The sequence below is a fragment of the Capra hircus genome, chromosome 29, assembly GCF_001704415.2.
Source record: "Capra hircus breed San Clemente chromosome 29, ASM170441v1, whole genome shotgun sequence".
NCBI classification, from domain to species: Eukaryota; Metazoa; Chordata; class Mammalia; order Artiodactyla; family Bovidae; genus Capra; species Capra hircus.
The window spans coordinates 7,707,550-7,726,867 of record NC_030836.1 but is presented as its reverse complement, the minus strand read 5'-3'; the positions used below and the strand labels follow the sequence as shown (position 1 = coordinate 7,726,867).

Sequence of the window (19,318 nt, the reverse complement as noted above, 5' to 3'; positions counted from 1 at the left end):
GTGAAGAGGGAGGTAGATAAGAGAAGGCAGCAAAGAGTCCTGAACAAAGTCAGGCCAATCACGTTTCACTGGGAGGATTTTGGTTCCTCGCTATCCATGCTCTGCTGTCCCTTGTAAAGTCTTTGCATGATTTTAGTTGGAGGAATATTGTTCTCTCCTTCCGTTCAGGTGATTTGTGATTTATCTCCTACAGCCCAGGGTCCCTCATCTTCCCTCTGGTATTTCTTCTCTCCAGTGAGACCCCAGCAGGCACAGAGAGTGAGTTATTGGGATATAAACAGAATTCCTTGTGTGTGACGCTGTCTTAGACCAGAATCTGTCTGGGGGCAGATCATTTAATCTCCCCAGGCCTTGGTTTCATAATCTTACAGTGTAAGTCTCTTAGATTACTTTAGTTCCAATATTTCATTTTTCTAGTACCGTTTATAGTCTAGCAAGATTCCAGTATTTTAACTTGCCCAATTTTTGTCATATATAACACAAGTCCATCATCTTTGAGATGAATGAAGTAAGCTGGAGTTTTTAAATGAAGGCTTTCCTTTTAGAGTTAGGTACTCTGTAGTCCTCAGTTAATCATAAAACTGTAGTTTTCCAAAAGCTTCCAAAATAGTGCTTTTGCTCCATTATTCAAAGAAGCATATTTCATTTTAGATGTGAACTTTGATATTAAATAAGCATAATTTCATGAAAAAGTATAGCCTAAATAGCTGCTCATTTTGTTCAGTATGCAAACCAATTGCTGTATTATTTTAATGACATAGATACTAATGTGTACTTGAAAATAAATTAATATTGATTCAGAAATTCTATATCATTGAAAACCTTTGTTTTAATCTTTTTCCCAACCATTATAGGAGGGGAAAAGAAATGAAAATACTTGGCAGTCTTAAGGTCTTTAAAAAATAGTTTGGTTCAGTATTGTGGTTAGAATTTTTGTTTAATGTAAATAATTTTTGTCCATAGCAATGCTGTGATTTTAAGAAACTTGGCAGGTTTTTTCCTTGGATTTATGTAAAACACAATTTTGCTCCTAAATTTGGTTTTTGCCTATTGTTACTTTGGCAAGTGTAAACATGTGCCATTTCCTTAGGAACTGCAAACAATTTAGGTCAATGGAAGTAAAATCTGCTTCTTATACACGTATTTTAAAGCTTGACTAGCTGACGCAATACTCGATGGATGTATTGTTGTTGTTGTTCAGTCGTGTCTGACTTCTTGTGACCCCATGGACCGCAGCACACCAAACATCCCTGTCCATCGCCATCTCCTGGAGCTTGCTCAAACTCATGTCGAGTTGGTGATGCCATCCAAGCATCTCATCCTCTGTCGTCCCCTTCTCCTCTTGCCTTCAATCTTTCCCAGCATCAGGGTCTTTTTCAGTGAGTCAGCTCTTCCCATCAGGTGGCCAGAGTATTGGAGCTTCAACTTCAGCATCAGTCCTTCTGATGAATATTCAGGGTTGATTTCCTTTAGGATTGGCTGGTTTGATCTCCTTGCAGTCCAATGGACATGAATTTGAGCAAACTCCAGGAGATACTGAAGGTCAGGGAAACCTGGTGTGCTGCAGTCCATGGGGTCGCACAGAGCTGGACAGGATGAAATGAACAGCAACAAGTATTGTGATTACTAGTTCATTTTGAGAGGGCGATTCATCCTAATTAACATTTCTTTTAGAAACAGTCTGAAGGTGATTCTTGGTTTCTTAGCAATTGAGGAAGGCTTGGAGCATGACCTTCCTTAGTTTAGATTTTAAAGCAAAAACAGTTCCAGCTTCTCCAAGTTTAAGAAGAAATATGATTCTATTGGAGTTGTTACTGTAATTTTGAATCCAAATGTTTCCAATTTATATTCAAGACATACTAGAAAAAAGTACACACTAATCATCTGGGGACTTACAATCACACTTGATTACCCATAACTGCTGCCTTGCTTCACCAACTTTCCTTAGGTTATTGAGAACAAAGCTAAGCACCAGTGTTCCATTCTATGTGAAATAAATGTACTGTAAAACATTTACCAAAATCAAAAATAATATTTTTAATGCAGTGGGGAAAATCGCTTTTAAAGAAAACAGTTAAAAATTGTTTGGAAGGTCTATGATGTGTGCACGAACAAGCAAAATAATCTTCCACAAATTTCTTCATCTGTTGCTGTTCCAACTTAAGATTTTTGTGTATGAGCTTTCTTAAAGTAGGACCGTAATATCTGTTATTGTGTTTTCTCATATTAAGTGCCGTATGCTGGCTGAAACCAAACTCTCTGAGTCTGTTTTATTCTTAAAATAATAGTAGACCTAAGAGGAAAAAACCTGTTGTGTATATTTAAGCAAAGTAGTGTATCTTAATTGCACATCCCAGGTTCTGAGTAGTAAATTGAAATGATTGATTTAACCTGTTGGAGTGTACATATGTAATTAGAACACTGAAGATTTTTTAAAAAACAAAGCTAAAATAAAATCTTTAAATTAATCCCATCTCAGTTTTTCTGATATTTTTATGATAAACAGATATCAATCAAAATCTATAGTTGTTGATCCAGTTTCAGTTACTAAATTATAGTTTCAGTTCAGTTCAGTCGCTCAGTCATGTCTGACTCTTTGCGACCCCATGGAGTGCAGCACACGGTCCTGTCCATGACCAACTCCCGGAGTTCACTCAGACTCACGTGCATCGAGTCGGTGATGCCATCCAACCACCTCATCCTCTGTCGTCTCCTTCTCCTGCTGCTTTCAATCTTTCCCAGCGTCAGGGTCTTTTCCAATGAGTCACTTCTTCGCATCAGTCCTTCCAATGAATACTCAGGACTGATCTCCTTGAGGATGGACCGGTTGGATCTCCTTGCAGTCCAAGGGACTCTTGAGAGTCCTCTCCAACACCACAGTTCAAAAGCATCAATTCTTCGGCACTCAGCTTTCTTTACAGTCCAACTCTCACCACCATACATGACCACTGGAAAAACCATAGCTTTGACTAGACGGACCTTTGTTGTCAAAGTAATGTCTCTGCTTTTTAATATGCTGCCTAGGTTGGTCATAGCTTTTCTTCCAAGGAGCAAGTGTCTTTTAATTTCATGGCTGCAATCACCATCTGCAGTGATTTTGGAGCCCCCCAAAATAGTCTGTCACTGTTTCCATTGTTTCCCCATCTATTTGCCATGAAATGACGGGACCGACTGCCATGATCTTAGTTTTCTGAATGTTGAGTGTTTTTTCACTCTCCTCTCTCACTTCCAGCTTAGGATGGGCGCACTGGGACATAACCCCATCATGAGTGAAAGAAGAGCCCTGCTGCTTTGCTCAAATCAAACGATTTAAGGAGAGAAAATGCAGGACTAAAGAAATTTGAAGCTGAACTCATAAAGTAGAAATAAAGTAATCAAGCTCTTAGCACTGTTGATACAAGAAATTGTGTCAGAACTTTAAGATTATTTTCATTTATTTGACAAAGATACATGTAACTTTGCAGATGCCTTTTTTAATGATATGAGGTAGTATATAATTTATCTTTGCATTACTCAAATGATCTGCAGCACAGTGTCTTCTGTATGTTAGATGCCTGGTAAATGTTTAGTGAATAAAAAGACATGCTATAATGTTTAACCAATATGTGAGTTTCCTTCTAACCAATTCAATGAGTAAAAAAAGAACAAAAGAGCTCTGACATGATACTTACTCAGTGTTTCTCTTTTTGTCATTGTAGTCCCCTAGTTATCCATGTTCTTTGGGATCATAATTTCAGAAAATTCTATCTACATCATTTGTTTTAGTTATTAATTTTTTGCCTTCTAGCAAAACTTTCGTAGCAGTATTAATTAGTGAAGTTGACTGACTTTCACATTCTCTGCCAAGGTGTTGGTGAAATAGAGATGAATAACTTTTACAGTGTTTAATCTGTTCCTAAATGTTCAGATATTGATGTTTTTAATTAAACAAACTATACAAATAATATATAAATATATACTTATAGAAAATTTAAATGATATATGAATATAGAGAGTAGAAGGTTATATTCTTTCTTCATGTCTTTTAACCCATGCCCTGGAGGAGGAAATTTCAACCCACTCCAGTATTCTTGCGTGGAAAAAAGTCCTATGGACAGCAGAGCATGGTAGGCCACAGTCCATGGGGTCGCAAAGCGTTGGACACAGCTGAGCGACTAAACACGCGCTTCAGTAGGTAGCCTGCTAGTGACTGTTTGGGGTGTATACTTTTGATCACTTTCTATAACATTCTATATATATACAGAAACAGCATTTTATGTTTTATCATTGGTAATATTTTAGCATTGATGCTTAATATATCAAAAATGTAACCTTCTATCATCGAGATTATAGAATTACTTCTTTTACTTTTCTTACAGGTCTTTCTGTACCATATATATATTTATGGCAGTAGTTGGTCTTGTAATCTTACAGTTAAAAAAAGAGAAGGTGACTTTCAATCTTTGCAGGAGTAAGTTCCGTGTGTAAATTTTATAAGCAATAAGCAAATGTAATAATATTAGTAGCAGCCAGTAATCTCAAAATAAATTCAGGGATTTGTACGTATGTTTTATTTCTTTTTAATTCTTGATGGCAAAATAATTATTTTCCATCATTATTTTATATAATAACAGTAGCAGTAAATAAAATGGTAATAAGTGATAAAACTTCCGAATTGGAGATCATTTAAGGAGCCATTCTGGCAGTCATTTACTTCCAACCCTCTTTCAGAAGGCGGCAAGATGGAGCCCTCAGTGCTTTGCTGTAGGCTGACAAGCAAATTATGACTAGTTTCTGTTCCATTGCATCATGCACTGCTTTAGAAATATTTAAGAGGAGATTTATAAAAGTGTATCTTTTATGTCTATTGTATCTAACCAAATAAATGAAAACTGACTAGACAAAAAATTGTAGGAGTCAAAATAGTTCTCAGTGTTTTCAGGTTACTAGAAAGCACATAATAAAACAGCACATTTACATTCTATGTTGGTGCCAAATGTTAGCATGTTCTTAGAGATTTTATGGAGAAGGCAGTGGCACCCTACTCCAGTACTCGTGCCTGGAAAATCCCATGGACGGAGGAGCCTGGTAGGCTGCAGTCCATGGGGTCGCGAGGAGTCGGACACAACTGAGCGACTTCACTTTCACTTTTCACTTTCATGCATTGGAGAAGGAAATGGCAACCCACGCCAGTGTTCTTGCCTGGAGAATCCCAGGGATCGGGGAGCCTAGTGGGCTGCCGTCTATGGGGTCGCACAGAGTCGGACACGACTGAAGCGACTTAGCGGAGATTTTATGACTGTGTGGAATAATAGGAACATGAGTATCGCCTATCACGACAAGTCTCATGTTAGTGATATTTGCTTGGGGGAACTTAATGCAGTTTAACTAAAATTTTTTAAGAAATAATATTTTGCATGCCTATGAATTTGTTTTTAAAGGAAAATGTGCAACAAAATGTTTGTGAAATCACATCAGAGCTAGAAATTCTTCCAAAAATGGTTTACTAGTGACCTCTGCTGGTACAATGTTGTAATGAAGTATATTTCGTATCTCAAAAAAATATATCCCAGGTATCATGAGACATTTCCAGTATTTCATGGAAGTAATTTCATGGAAGTTAAGAATGAAATAAAGAATCTTTCTGTTTCTTTTACCAACACTTGCATTTCAAATAGAAAAAAATTGTCTTTGTGGATTCCCTCCTATTAATATTTTACCAAAAGTAATATTCTAATAACAATAATATCAAACTTCTCAATTTTCTTATATATAGTATGCAATTCCAACCTGACCGTCTATGATTAGTTGTTTATCAGCTAAGTTGTTTGATATAATGCTGCAAATTCTTTTCCCGTTTTTGTCTCCTGGCTTTGTTTTATATCATAGGTAGCACAGAACCTTGCAATTGTAGAGATTTAGTAACTGTAGATTCAGTTATTTATGCCATTTGCACAAATTTTAATAGGAGAATTTGTATTTACATGGGTTAAATAAATGCATTCTTAGAATGGTTTTATTAGCGAAATGAATTTTTGCTTTTCTTTTATGAAAGAGATTTTCTGCATTACAAGTTATGGAGGAATAAAAAATGCTCATTTTCTTGTTTTATTTATTGATACTTAATTCCTAGACGAGACCTCTCCCTGGAACTCAAACCTGCATACCCAGCTGCTTGCTTCCCTAACGTTTCCGTTTACAGCTCACATGCATCTCTAACTTAATGCATCTGAAGCAGAACTTTGCTTTTTCTCTTCAAAACCTGTTTCTCTAATAGTCTTCCTCACTTCAGTAAATGGATATTCTATTCTTCCATTCGCTCAAACCAGAAATATTTTAATAATTTGTAAATTCTCTATCATACCTCGCACTCTTTTAAACCATCTAGAAATTCTGCCCACTCTGTCTTGAAATGCATTCAGAGACGTTCCTGTCCACATCTGCCACTGCAGCCTGGTCTAGCCGCAGGCACCGTTCTCCTCCTAATTGGGAGGAGATTCTACCCTTGCCCTCCTGTAGTCTGTTTCCCAACCAGCAGCCTTAGAATCTGACACAGCTCTTTTCACTCCTCTGCGGAGAACCTGCCCGAGGCCTTACCACGCCTGCCATGCCTGCAGGAACTGCAGACCACTCGCCCCCTCATTTCCTACCACTGATACCGAGACCTCATCTCCAGCCACCGCTTCGCTTCAGCTTAAACCCTGGCTGTTCTCCTTACACACCATGTAGAGTCCTCGTCCTTCAAACTGAAATGCCCTTCCCTCAATTCAGTAAGGTTTCTGATCAAATTACCAGACTCCGCCTCCTCAGAGAGGCCCTTCCGGGCCACAGTTCTCCGGCGAGAATACTGGAATGGGCAGCCATTCCCCCCTCCAGGGGATCTTCTAGGGATGGAACCCAGGTCTCCTGCCTTGCAGGCAGATTCTTTACCTTCTGAGCCACCAGGGAAGCCTACTTCCTGACCACACTAGGTTAAAAACAAACACAAAAGGCCCAGGCTGATACTGTTTCTCCCCTTTTCCTGCTTTGCCTTTTGCCATTGAGTTATCACCACATGACATACTTAGTTTCAAAAATCCTCTCTCTTCCCCGGTCTAAAATGTCAGTGCTAGGAAAGCAGAGACCCTGCATTGTCCACTGTTACATCCTTAAAGCCTAAACCAGAGCTTGCGCTTAGTAGGCACGACATAGTAGTGTCTGTGGAATAAATCAGCCAGCTGTAATATCTGAATGAAGAATGTGATTTGATTTACATTATAATAACCAGATCCATCTCATAGTGAGGCGCCTTTTAATGGGATCTCTTTTGTATAAATCTTTATGTTTATATCATACTTTTTACATTTAACACAGATTTCCATAGTGTTTCATAGTTAGGTTAGGGCTCAGACGATACTTTTGATGTCAGAATGCAGGCCAGTATTGCTGTTTTAAACATTCTTTTTCTGGGAATAATTACTTTTTTGTCCTTTTGACATAGACATCTGACCCTCAATTACATTAAGAGACCTTATACACATGAATGGAAAGAAGAATAGCCCCTTTTGAATCCATGCTAAGACTTTATCAATATGAAGTGCTTCCCACAGGGTTCTGCTGAAAGAACCAAACTTCCATCATAATGAAATTGCAAATTCATTTGTGGATGCCCTTTTATATTTGAAAGCTACTTTTTGATGTTTGGTCTGCAGTTAGATTTATTGTTTAAGGTCACAAATAATGCAATCCTGACTAGACCGAGTTGTCAGAATCCTTTATTTAGCATTGCACAAAGACAAATGGCTATCCTTTAACAATAACATACCAACACCAAAATTTGTTCCCAGTTGTACATAATCTTTTAATCAATCTGTTGCTCTCTGTTTTCCAGTCAATACACTCCCAGCCTACCTCCTCACCACCCCATCTATCTAGAAATTACCCAATTATGGGTTTTAAATGACTGAGAAACACTTTCTTCAGATGAAAACAGATAACTGGAAGGATTTTAATGCTGTAATTTTCCCATGCACATTTTTAGCTTAACATATGAATTACTTTGCCTTTACCCTCATTCTGTACAGGGTAGATACTTATGTAGTATGTTAGCTAAATTCTCTGGTTACATTCTTACTGTTAACATGACCACAAAGTGGATTATAGTGCTTAATTGAATTCTTAATTCTTTAAAACATCTCAGTGCACATGGATTAAGTTTTTTCCCTGAGATTCTATAATGTCCTCCAATAAAAATGTATATTTAAAAATTTCGAGACAGATTTCTTATTTTTGTTCATTTCCTTTGTGACCTTTCATGTTAAAGGCATACAGATAGAATTGCCCAATTAAAGGCTATGCTTTTTGTCTGCGAATACCCAGTGTCTAATAGTAATATATGTTAGAGAATCATTATATGACCAATCTGTAGTTTCTCCAAGGAATTTCAATACCAGAAACACAAAGATTCTCTGGTAACTTGATGACACCTACAGTGGAGCAGACCATTAAGACCAGTATACAGTAAGGCCCCTATTTTAAAACCTTGTTTAAATACTTGTTACCAATGAGAGAATCTTCCCTTCTCCCCTGCTTGTAGCTTGGGTCTTCCCCAATTAAAAGGAATACATTGTTTTAGGAAGAGGTGTAAGAGAAAACCGCAACTTTTAAGTCAGATGAATTCTATCTATTTTGTGACCTCTGGGAGATTGCTGCATGTTAGGGGCCTCTGCGTAGCTGTGACATGGAGATACACCTGATTATAGAATTATGATATAACTGAGTGAGACAGCACACGGAAAGGGCTGCAAACAGTGTCCGGCAGTGGTAAACGCTCAGTAATATTTGCAGTCTTCTCTCTGTGCTCTTCTCCACCCGCGTTCCTCACGCTGCGTTATCTGTTCCGATTGGGCTTACTCAGAAGTTAAAACTGTTGAACTAAATGTGAAGCCTTTTTGTACCTGCCAACTGTACATTGCTCTGCACTCACTGCATTAATAAGAGGAGTCAGGACCCTGAAATGACCTGTATATAAAACACACCCAGCGGGTGTATGTGGCCTTTTTCTTCACAACAAATTGCTCCCCCAGGATAGGGTAGAATGAAAAATACTCCACTCGCAGCCTTCTTTTTAAGTCCACATGGATGCCATAGAAGATTTAATTTAAATCTCCCTTCAGCCTACAAATCTGAGAATTGAGCTTTAAATTGTGTTAGTATGACATGGGGAGGTGTTATCATTTTAATCATTTTGTGTTAGGTGGCTTGTTTGTTTGACCATTTGTACTGCTCAGGTCACTGTCCTAAAAGAATTTCACCTTAACAGAAAATCATTTTCAGGACAAATTTTAATAGCTATTTAATACTGCTGCTTTATATTTCAAAATAAGTTGCCATTTTATTATTGTAAATTTTTGTTGTTTTAGGTGCAAAGATGGTTTGAAAGGATTTACATTCTCTGCACTTAGGTAAGTTGCATCTTCTCTATACCTTTATGATTAGAGAATTTACAAGTTAGCTTTTTCGCTTAATGTAATGTCATTGGACATAATTATTTATGACTCCACGTTTAAGTTGCAAGGAATTTTAAAAGTTACAAAAGTGGCTTTGTGGACATTTCACTAACAGAGTAATTTATTAATTTTCCTCCTAAAAGTAAGTCAGTCAATCACTATTTGAGGGGCCTATTGTGTGCCTTATACTATAGGGTGTTAAAGAAGATTACAAGAACTCTCTGTTCAAAGACCTTGGAAAGACAAAGCTACATGTGAACAATTACTGGAAAACCAAGTCCTTAATTGTGTGGCACCAGATTTTGGGCTTTGTTGGGGCAGGACTCATGCGTTATCAAACACATTTTGGATTAAAAGCTTCACTAGAGTCACTGGCCTCTTCTTTTCACCAGGTAGTTCATCTCTCATCACAGTAATTGACACATAGTCGATACTGTAAAGATGTTGGTTAGCACTGAATTTTATAGTTCATCAAGCATTTTCACACACATTAGGAAATTAAACTGTCTATAATATTGAATGGAATATTTTGGTTGTGGACATTCTTTGGTAACAATAACTGAATCATAACACACAGCAGTAATTTCTTTGTGTCATATGTTTCATTAAAGATCATGAAACTTATTAGAAAATATCTTTTTATTGTTGTTGCACTGGCTGTATCGAATTCTTTGTTAAACGGAAAGTTGGTAGCAAAATCAAAAGTTGGTTTTCCTAGAAGAAAACTTGACCTTATTCCTGAGTTTTTCCTTAGACTCCCATCATTCTTGCAATAGCTCACAATGTATTTAATACTGATATTTGTATGTGTCTTCTTCAAATCTACTTATAATGAAGGACTGACTTGGACTATTTGCACTTAACATTTTCTCTGTATTATAGGAACATATTCTGGAAAGATGGTTATTAACTCTTGCTAGTTCTGTCAGATAACAGTGGAAGTTGTGGGAATAGAGAGAGTCAAGGACAGAACCATGAGAGAAGCGCCAGTGCAGAACTCTGAAAACAGGCTTCTGGAAGGAGACGAAGCCTGATTCCCTATAGTTTAAAGCGCAGTTAGTGTACAAAGCCTGAAGACTAAGAATCCAGGCATTACAGTCAAATTATCGCAAGTTCAAATAATTGCAGTTACTTTTGGCTATAACAGGATGCCTTTTTCATGTTAACTAAGTCATAGAAGTTATGGTACCTACTTCATAGTGTTGCTGTGAGGGTTCAGTGATACATTTGTAAAGTACTCAGCACTGTGCCTGTCGTATGGTCATAAATGCTCAGATTGAATACTGTATTCATGCACTGTGTGTTAACTAAGTATTACATGCCCCGCAATATGCCAGGCACTGGATATAATAGTAAAGAAGGGGTTCCCTGGGCTGTGAGAGCACAGAGAAAGGAGGCTTGCAGCAGGGGCAGCGTCTCCAAGGAAGTGAGTTCTACTTTGAATGGTCAGTCCTGGCCAAAATAGTGACAGTGTTATGAAAGGTATGAGAGATGACATTGTATCTGTTTTAGCACAGTTTTGTCTTCTTAAAGAGCAATAGTATGGATCCTAAACTCTCCATTCACACTTTACCAAGCTGTCACCAAGGAGGCACAGCTGCCCCCTGGTGGCAAACAGTCTCACTGCACGCTCCTTACAATTTGATAAACGAGATGTTTTAAGTTTGTCTTAAGAAGATGGATTGCCCTTGTTGATAGGAACCATTTTCTCAAACCTAAGAATATTTAAATTTGTCATAGCCCACATGTTCCAGAGTTTTAGTGTAGTGTTACCGATCCCCTGTTTTATCTCTATTTTGTGATGTTTTCTGAAAGTTCAGCAGGCACAGTTGACTAAGGAAAGCTTAGTTATTCTTTGTAAGAGCAGCAACTCTTTTGGTGATGGTACAAAGAACAGAGATGAAAACTCCAATAAGGGGTACTATGAGTGATATCTAATGGTTGGTCATGTTTTCTTTGTACTGTCTTTGGAAGAATATAGTCCACTTCTCATGAGACAAGAATGATGTCTTCTCCTAGATATTAGGTTTTTTTCCCAAGAGAAATAAGTCGATTAGAATGACATCAAATTTAAGATTTTCTAATGAAGTAATGTGGGGAAAACACAGAACCTTAACACCTTCTGCTCCTCATCTTTACTTCCCTCTGTTCCTCGTGTCTGTGGACGGCCATCTACTGTATCGTAGCTGTTTTGTGACTCACAGTGACATTAGATATAAATTTAGAGTAAAAGGCGAGAAATGCATTCAGTTGTAGCTGTCAGTACATTTTAGAGAAAAAAATTAGAAAATTTGTCACTAATTAGTAGATCCAAGTTAATAGTTCATCTGCTTTTCTGTTTGAAAAACCTTTAAGGTGCATAATGCCTTAAAAAAGGCAGTGACCTAAGTTAGAAGGTGCTTCATCCAGGTGCCACGCTGTATTCACTTGGTTAATTTGATTTTTAGATGCTGCATTTGTTAAATAGCTGTTAGCAGTTTCTGAGTATTCAGATTGCAAACGGCTGTTTTTTTTTTTAAAGGATGATTAGATTTTATATAAGTTGCAGAAATATTATTTCAAATGATAAGGTTCTGTTCACAGTGTTTTTGTATATAAACAAAATCGGTTTATTTTCTCACTGATTTTTTTTTTAAAGGTGAAAAAATGCCTCTCATTGTGTTCTTTTCTTTAGGTTCATTGTTGGGAAGGAAGAAATTCCCACACATTCTTATTCACCAGAGGCAGCCTATGCAAAAGTGGAACAAAAGACTGAGAAACAGGAGGGAAAACCAAGAGGAACGAATATAGTTGCTCTGGTCAGGAAGCTTGTGGATTCAATGTGAGTTCTTTATCTTGATATTTTAGCACATTTTGTCACTGTTTTATATGATATTTTTGCCATGACAAAGTTTTCTGTTTTCTTTTCAAGTAATGAATTTTTTTTATACCAGAAACTGTGCATAGAGTTTTATAAAAAGGCACAGGATGGCGAGAGAGTGTATTTATTATTTCTGGCAGGACTATAGACCATTATATGCCTTTAAAATAGATTTACATGCAATTGAAATCCTTTCCTATTTCAAACTAAGCAGAGTTGCAGGAGGCTAGAATAAGGAACTTTAGGAAACAGATTAATATTTGCTATGAACAAAGCTAGTGGAGGTGATGGAATTCCAGTTGAGCTGTTTCAAGTCCTACAAGATGATGCTGTGAAAGTGCTGCACTCAATATGTCAGCAGATCTGGAAAACTCAGCAGTGGCCACCGGGCTGGAAAAGGTCAGTTTTCATTCCAATCCCAAAGAAAGGCAATGCCAAAGAATGTTCAAACTACCACACAATTGCACTCATCTCACACCATAGCAAAGTAATACTCAAAATTCTCCAAACCAGGCTTCAACAGTACATGAACCGTGAACTTCCAGATGTTCAATCTTTATTTAGAAAAGGCAGAGGAACCAGAAATCAAATTGCCAACATCCGCTGGATCATGGAAAAAGCAAGAGAGTTCTAGAAAAACATCTACTTTTGCTTTATTGACTATGCCAAAGTCTTTGACTATGTGGATCACAACAAACTGTGGAATATTTTGAAAGAGATGGGAATACCAGGCCACCTGACCTGTCTCCTGAGAAATCTGTATGGAGGTCAAGAAGCAACAGTTAGAACTGGACAGGGAACAGCAGACTGGTTCCAGATCAGGAAAGGAGTACGTCAAGGCTATATATTGTCACCCTGCTTATTTAACTTCTATGCAGAGTACATCATGCGAAATGCTGGGCTGGATGAAGCACAAGCTGGAATCAGGATTGCCGGGAGAAATATCAGTAACCTCAGATATGCAGATGACACTACCCTTATGGCAGAAAGTGAAGAGGAACTGATGAAAGTGAAAGAGGAGAGTGGAAAAAGTTGGTTTAAAACTCAACATTCAGAAAACGAAGATCATGGCATCCGGTCCCATCACTTCATGGCAAATAGATGGGGAAACAGTAGAAACAATGATAGACTTTATTTTTCTGGGCTCCAAAATCACTGCAGATGGTGACTGCAGTCATGAAATTAAAAGACGCTTGCTCCTTGGAAGAAAAGCTATGACCAACCTAGACAGCTTATTAAAAAGCAGAGACGTTACTTTGCCAACAAAAGTCCATCTAATCAAAGCTATGGTTTTTCCAGTAGTCATGTGTGGATGTGAGAGTTGGACTATAAAGAAAGCTGAACACTGAAGAATTGATGCTTTTGAACTGTGGTGTTGGAGAAGACTCCTGAGAGTCCCTTGGACTGCAAGGAGATCCAACCAGTCCATTCTAAAGGAGATCAGTCCTGGGTGTTCATTGGAAGGACTGATGTTGAAGCTGAAATACCAATACTTAGGCCACCTGATGTGAAGAACTGACTGATTTGCAAAGACCCTGATGCTGGGAGGGATTGGGGGCAGGAGGAGAAGGGGACGACAGAGGATGAGATGACTGGATGGCATCACCGACTCAATGGTCATGAGTTTGAGTGAACTCCGGGAGTTGGTGATGGGCAGTGAAGCCTGGTATGCTGCAGTCCATGGGGTCACAAAGAGTGACTGAGTGACTGAACTGAATCAAATGTGCCAAGTGTGGAAAGGAAAAGTTCTGAAAGATGTAGGTAGTTATAGGAATAATGAGGAACAAACAAATAATGAGGTAAAAGATATGTTGCAAGAGTGGAACTTTTTAGAGCTTTGGAAATAAAATCTTTATCTGTACATTATACAAAGAAATGTATATTTCATACAAATACATCTTCAGTTACATTTCAAATATTTAAGGTATTTTAGAAAATACATTTAATGGTTTAAAATTGGGATATCAGCCAATAAAAATAATCTTGTAGTGATATTTTAGACAGTGTAGAATGAGAAGGCAATATAGAAAGTTAGGGGATCAGTTACAGGACGTGGATCCCCTTTAAGAAATCTGAAGACCTGTGTTTGACTTGTTTTGCTCCTCCTGGCCTTAGGACTTTAAACGAAGTGATTTAATCACTCTGTACTCCAAAGTTCTCATCAGTTAGCTGGGGCTAATAACCTCTATTAAGGAGTATTGCGTGCATTAAATGAAATAACACAAGACTTTCTTCACATGCAGGAGCACAGAGTGGGTACTCAGAATTTTTATTGAATGTAAAAGACTTTGTCTGTCTCCATTTTAGCATACACAGCGGAAGAAGGTAATAGGAAAGAAAGGGATAGTAGACGGCCGGAATAATTGTGGTGAAAGTGAAGTCGCTCAGTCGTGTTCAACTCTCTGCGACCCCATGGACTGTAGCCTACCAGGCTCCTCTGTCCATGGGATTTTCCAGGCAGTAGTACTGGAGTGGATTGCCATTTCCTTCTCCAGTGGATCTTCCCGCCCCAGGGATGGAACCCAGGTCTCCCGCATTGTAGACAGATGCTTTACCATCTGAGCCACCAGGGAAGTCCAATTGTGGTAGTGAACTTAATTGCGATAGGGAACCCCCTTAATGGGAACCAGGTCAGCAAGAGTCACAGGGGAATGCAGAGAATGTGTGATGTGGGTGGACGAAGCCTTGGCTATCAGAGCTGATCCAGTCATGGCAGAGCTTGTCAGGGCAGCCTCGGTGAGTCTGTTGGTGTGAAAGCAGCTGCAAGCTGGCGGCAGAGCAGATCACATAGGAGACGGGTGGTGCGGCACGTGGGAAGCCGTTTTGATGAAAGGCTAGGAAAGACTGAGTGACAGTGTAGTTGCAATCAGAATGTTAGTTCACTAACAAAGAGAGTTGAACAGTCTCTCTGTAGGTCTGGTGGCCATGCTGAGAGATGCCTTTGAAGAGGACACTTAGACGTGTCCACATACCTAGAAGTTTGGAGGGTGATGGTTAACATAAGGCAGCGCTTCTCCGATTCACCCGTTTTCAGGCCCCTCACTTTAATCACTCAGCAGCTTGGCGAGACCAGATACGTCATATCACTCTAATGACAGAAGGAGCGAACTTCCACTGTTGCTCTGGACTCGGAAAGGCTGCCTGGGCGCCCCAGCTGCAGTGCAGCACTGGATTTCGCAGAAGGCCTTGATAGTCAGTTTGCAAATGGAATTAGAAAGCCAGAGTATCACTCTACAAGTTGTCATTATAAACAAGAAGGAGCTAATGTGTTCCAACCATGAAGATAATTAGTTCCCTGTGGTCTGAAAGAGTTATAAAGACAGCTTATTTGGGGACATGAACTTAAAGAGAGAGAGAGAGAGAGAAAGTTAAGCCCACACTAGGTATTCTACTTACTTCTTTATGCCTCAAGTGAACAAATAATCCTGAAATCAACATACCAAATAACTGAAATAAGTGTCTTGAACAGTAGTCTTCCCAGCAGAAATGTTTATTAAACACCAGAGGACTAATTGGTTTACAGTTAAATCACAAATAACCTATTTTGAATTCCCACATGATCTATTTCTACATTTATTTTAAAAATGGAATTTTAAATTCTAATACTGTATCAGGTTTCTTTCACAGATGTTTTCTCTCAAGTATAATTAAGTATAAATTCCTGTAACCTGAGCGCATTCTCATTATGATTTTTGCTCAAGTCCTGACTTCATGGATGATTTATGACCGTTATACGCTACAGTGAGCAATCTAAAACTTCCAAAAGATTTGGCAGAGTATAGAGATAACATATACATATTTTTCATAGCTAGTCACAAATATTTACCAACATGGCTTTCTGTTCCACATTTAAGTATTTTGACTGCAGTTGAGTATTTTACAGTGTGTCAAATGGTGAGCAGCAAAGGAAAAAAAAAAATCTGTTATCTTTGCTTCTGTATGTCCCAGGAAATCAAAAGATGTACACATTTAGAAATGAGTTGATAATGTTTTTTCCTTTTTTGGGTAGAGAGTTTTAAGCAGATCCACACACAGACATGCACACATGTACACACGCACACAATTCAACTTTTTTTGTTCCTTTGGTTTGTTTTCAGATGTAAGCATGGACCAAGGCATAGATGTTGCAAACACTATGAGGATAATTGCATCTCTTATTGCATTAAAGTAAGTATATAAAATCTAATAACCACAGGGAATATGTGTGGAAAGAACTTATTTATTAAAACATAATTTCAAGGTGAATGGAAAAATTGACAGTAATTGCTATAATTTGCATTTGACTTGCCAAATAAGATACTTCTGAGAAATAGGTGACAATTTAGCTTTTAGGATTCACTTACCAGATCTTTTGTTAAATAATTTTGAAATTGGCTTGCTTATTTAATGTAAAACAAAATATTCGGTTGGCCAAAAAGCTTGTTCGGATTTTCTGTACCATCTTATAGGAAAAGTCTAATGAACTTTTTGGCCAACCCAAAAGAAGGTGAAACAGCAACAACAAAAATGACCGAGAAATAAAGTCATTAAAAGTCGTAAATACTTTGCAGTGTATCCTCATTAGACTCTATCTGAGAACAAGGCCCCTGGACCATGCTGTGTGCTCGGGGCTCAGCAGCCACGCACACAGGCTGCCCAGTCAGGGACAGTGGCATTTGCTTTTGGACTTGTGAAGCTGTTACATTTTTTAAGGCATGAAGGTAACTGGAGCGTGTCCACAGTTGTTCTACATTAAGAAAGTTAGTTATGCCCACTGGCATAAATTCCCCGCTCCCTAATATATGAGTGTATCAGAGCAGAGCTCCCCACCCCCACCCCCGGCCCCCATCCCCTGCCGACCACAGCCCCCCCCCCCCCATCCCCACTGACTCTGGGAAGGAAGTTTTGTCACTGCGGTTAGTCTGGCACAGGTGGTACCATCTGCTGCAAGTTCTTTAGTTCTGGACGGTGCTGTCACAGTCCTGACGCTTTAGAAAATTTACGTTCTTTGTCACAACATCTAATCCCCACCTTATGGATGATGAGAGGAGCGGAGCTGTACAGCACCTCAAAAGACAGCCTCCTGATGGTCCCCCTCGGGAGGGACTGTATCACATTAGTGCCTATGAATGTGAGTGCTTGTGGCCTGGTGTTGATGGTGGCACTCAGCCAAGCCAACGCTTACCTTTAAAATCCTCAGAGATGGAAGCAGGGGTAAAAGCAGTAGGGTATTTTTTCCATCGGGCAGTAATTTCTGCTCCACTCCTTCCAAATCTGATTTCCTGCCCCATTTTTAAAGTGGCAAAAAAAAAAAAAAAAAAAAAAGAAGAAAGAAAAGGAATGCTGCCGGCAGCCTCGGAGTCTGCCAACTCTGCGAGAGGGTTATTATTCCCTCCAACTGGAGGGAATTCTGCTCCAGGGGGCAGATTTCAGGAGGGAGACTAAGAAAAGTATTCTGACTAAATTAGAGGTATATGAAATTTGGGGGAGAGGAGAGATGATTTTTTTTTTAAATTATTTGAGAAAGTTAGTGAGAATTACTGATCTATGAAAAAAAGGAGTCATTCTTTCAAATGTGTACCATTACTATAAACTTTCTAATATGTGTGTACATTGTAATTAATATTATGTCCGTGAATGTAAAATTATTTGGAGATTTGTGGGTGAGGAATTTATCCCACAAGTATAGTTAAATATTCTCACAGTGCACCTCGTTATTCCATGGGCTCAGCTGCCCCTCCTGTTACATCAGACCCCTGAGTAAATACTCAAGTGAATCACATTCCCCCAAACTCACTGTACTCCATTCACACTAACTTTTGGTTGGTGCCTGTCCGTCTCCTTTTTGGCTTTGTGCTTTTTCGTCCAGGCTATCTGAAATGTCTTTCTCCTGCTAGTTCCTTCTCTATTGTGTCTGTTTAAATGTCAAGTCCTTAGTAGTCTTCCCTTACCAGTAATCTAATATAGGTGGTCCTTTTAATATCTTACCCAGTGACCTGATTATTTCCTTCACAACACTTTTTGTATTCTGTAATTACATTTGTTTACTTATTTTCTCTTCTTGTAATGGGCATGGAAGCTCCATGAAGGCAAGAATTCTGTGTCCCCTTCACTGCTGTATCCCCAGCATCTAATATAATGTTTGGCGCACGAGAGCCATTCACTGAACCTTTCCTGAATACATGAAAGGGTGAATAGATGGAGGGATAATCGATCTCTTGAAAATAGCATCAAATGATTGAACATAAGTGTGATCTTTGAACCCTCAGGTTAATATTACAAGATGACCAACGACAAGATAAAAGTGTGATCGGTTCATGAATTAACCACGGACTGAGCAGTTTCAGTTAAACAAAAGCATGATAATTCATACTAATTGATTGGACAATTTAATTTTCATGTTTTAACCAGCTATTAGGTAGCTTCGGATAAATCGATGACTGTTTCTTCATAGTAATTCAAAATTTTTCTAAAAGAAGGCTGCTATCCAGAAAATACAAATCTGATCTTTGGAACTTAGCAGCAAACACTGCTGAGAATGTCAGCGTTTTTCCGTTCCAATGGGGGTGAAAGAGAAGGGTTATAGGAGATCCATATTCTAGTGTATTGGTTGAATCATGTTTAAAATACTTTTTAAAATAACATCTTGTTTCAAGATGACTGAAATTTTTCAGTCTCTCAGTATTAAGCGACCTCAAACTTCATTTTCCTAAGTACTGAAATGAAACTGACCAACATTAGTCATCCTCTCCCTTCCCTTTTACACTATAAATAGTCACAGGTAATATGGGGAAATGGTGACAGGAAATGTGGATTTATAGCAAATTTGCTTTTTCAAATTTTGTTTAGTTTACCTGAAAGGTACCATTCCCTGGACATGCTTTAGTCTGACACATTGAGCACAGAAATTAAAACCTAGCTAGAGTTCATTATTTTCCTGGAAAATTCTTTAAACTTGATCCTTTAAATTTCTGTTAAAATTTCCAAAAGCAATTCATTTTGTTAACTGTTT

The 19,318-nt window shown here is 38.4% G+C and overlaps 1 protein-coding gene across 1 annotated transcript in view; it reads left to right on the top strand.

Moving 5' to 3' along the window:
* TMEM135 (transmembrane protein 135) overlaps positions 1-19,318 on the top strand; it is a 270,034-nt gene that overhangs the window by 236,328 nt on the left and 14,388 nt on the right. The window contains exons 7-9 of the mRNA XM_005699432.3: positions 9,381-9,422; positions 12,142-12,288; positions 16,425-16,494. Of these exons, the coding sequence (XP_005699489.2) occupies positions 9,381-9,422; positions 12,142-12,288; positions 16,425-16,494 (259 nt within the window). The remainder of the gene's footprint in view (positions 1-9,380; positions 9,423-12,141; positions 12,289-16,424; positions 16,495-19,318) is intronic.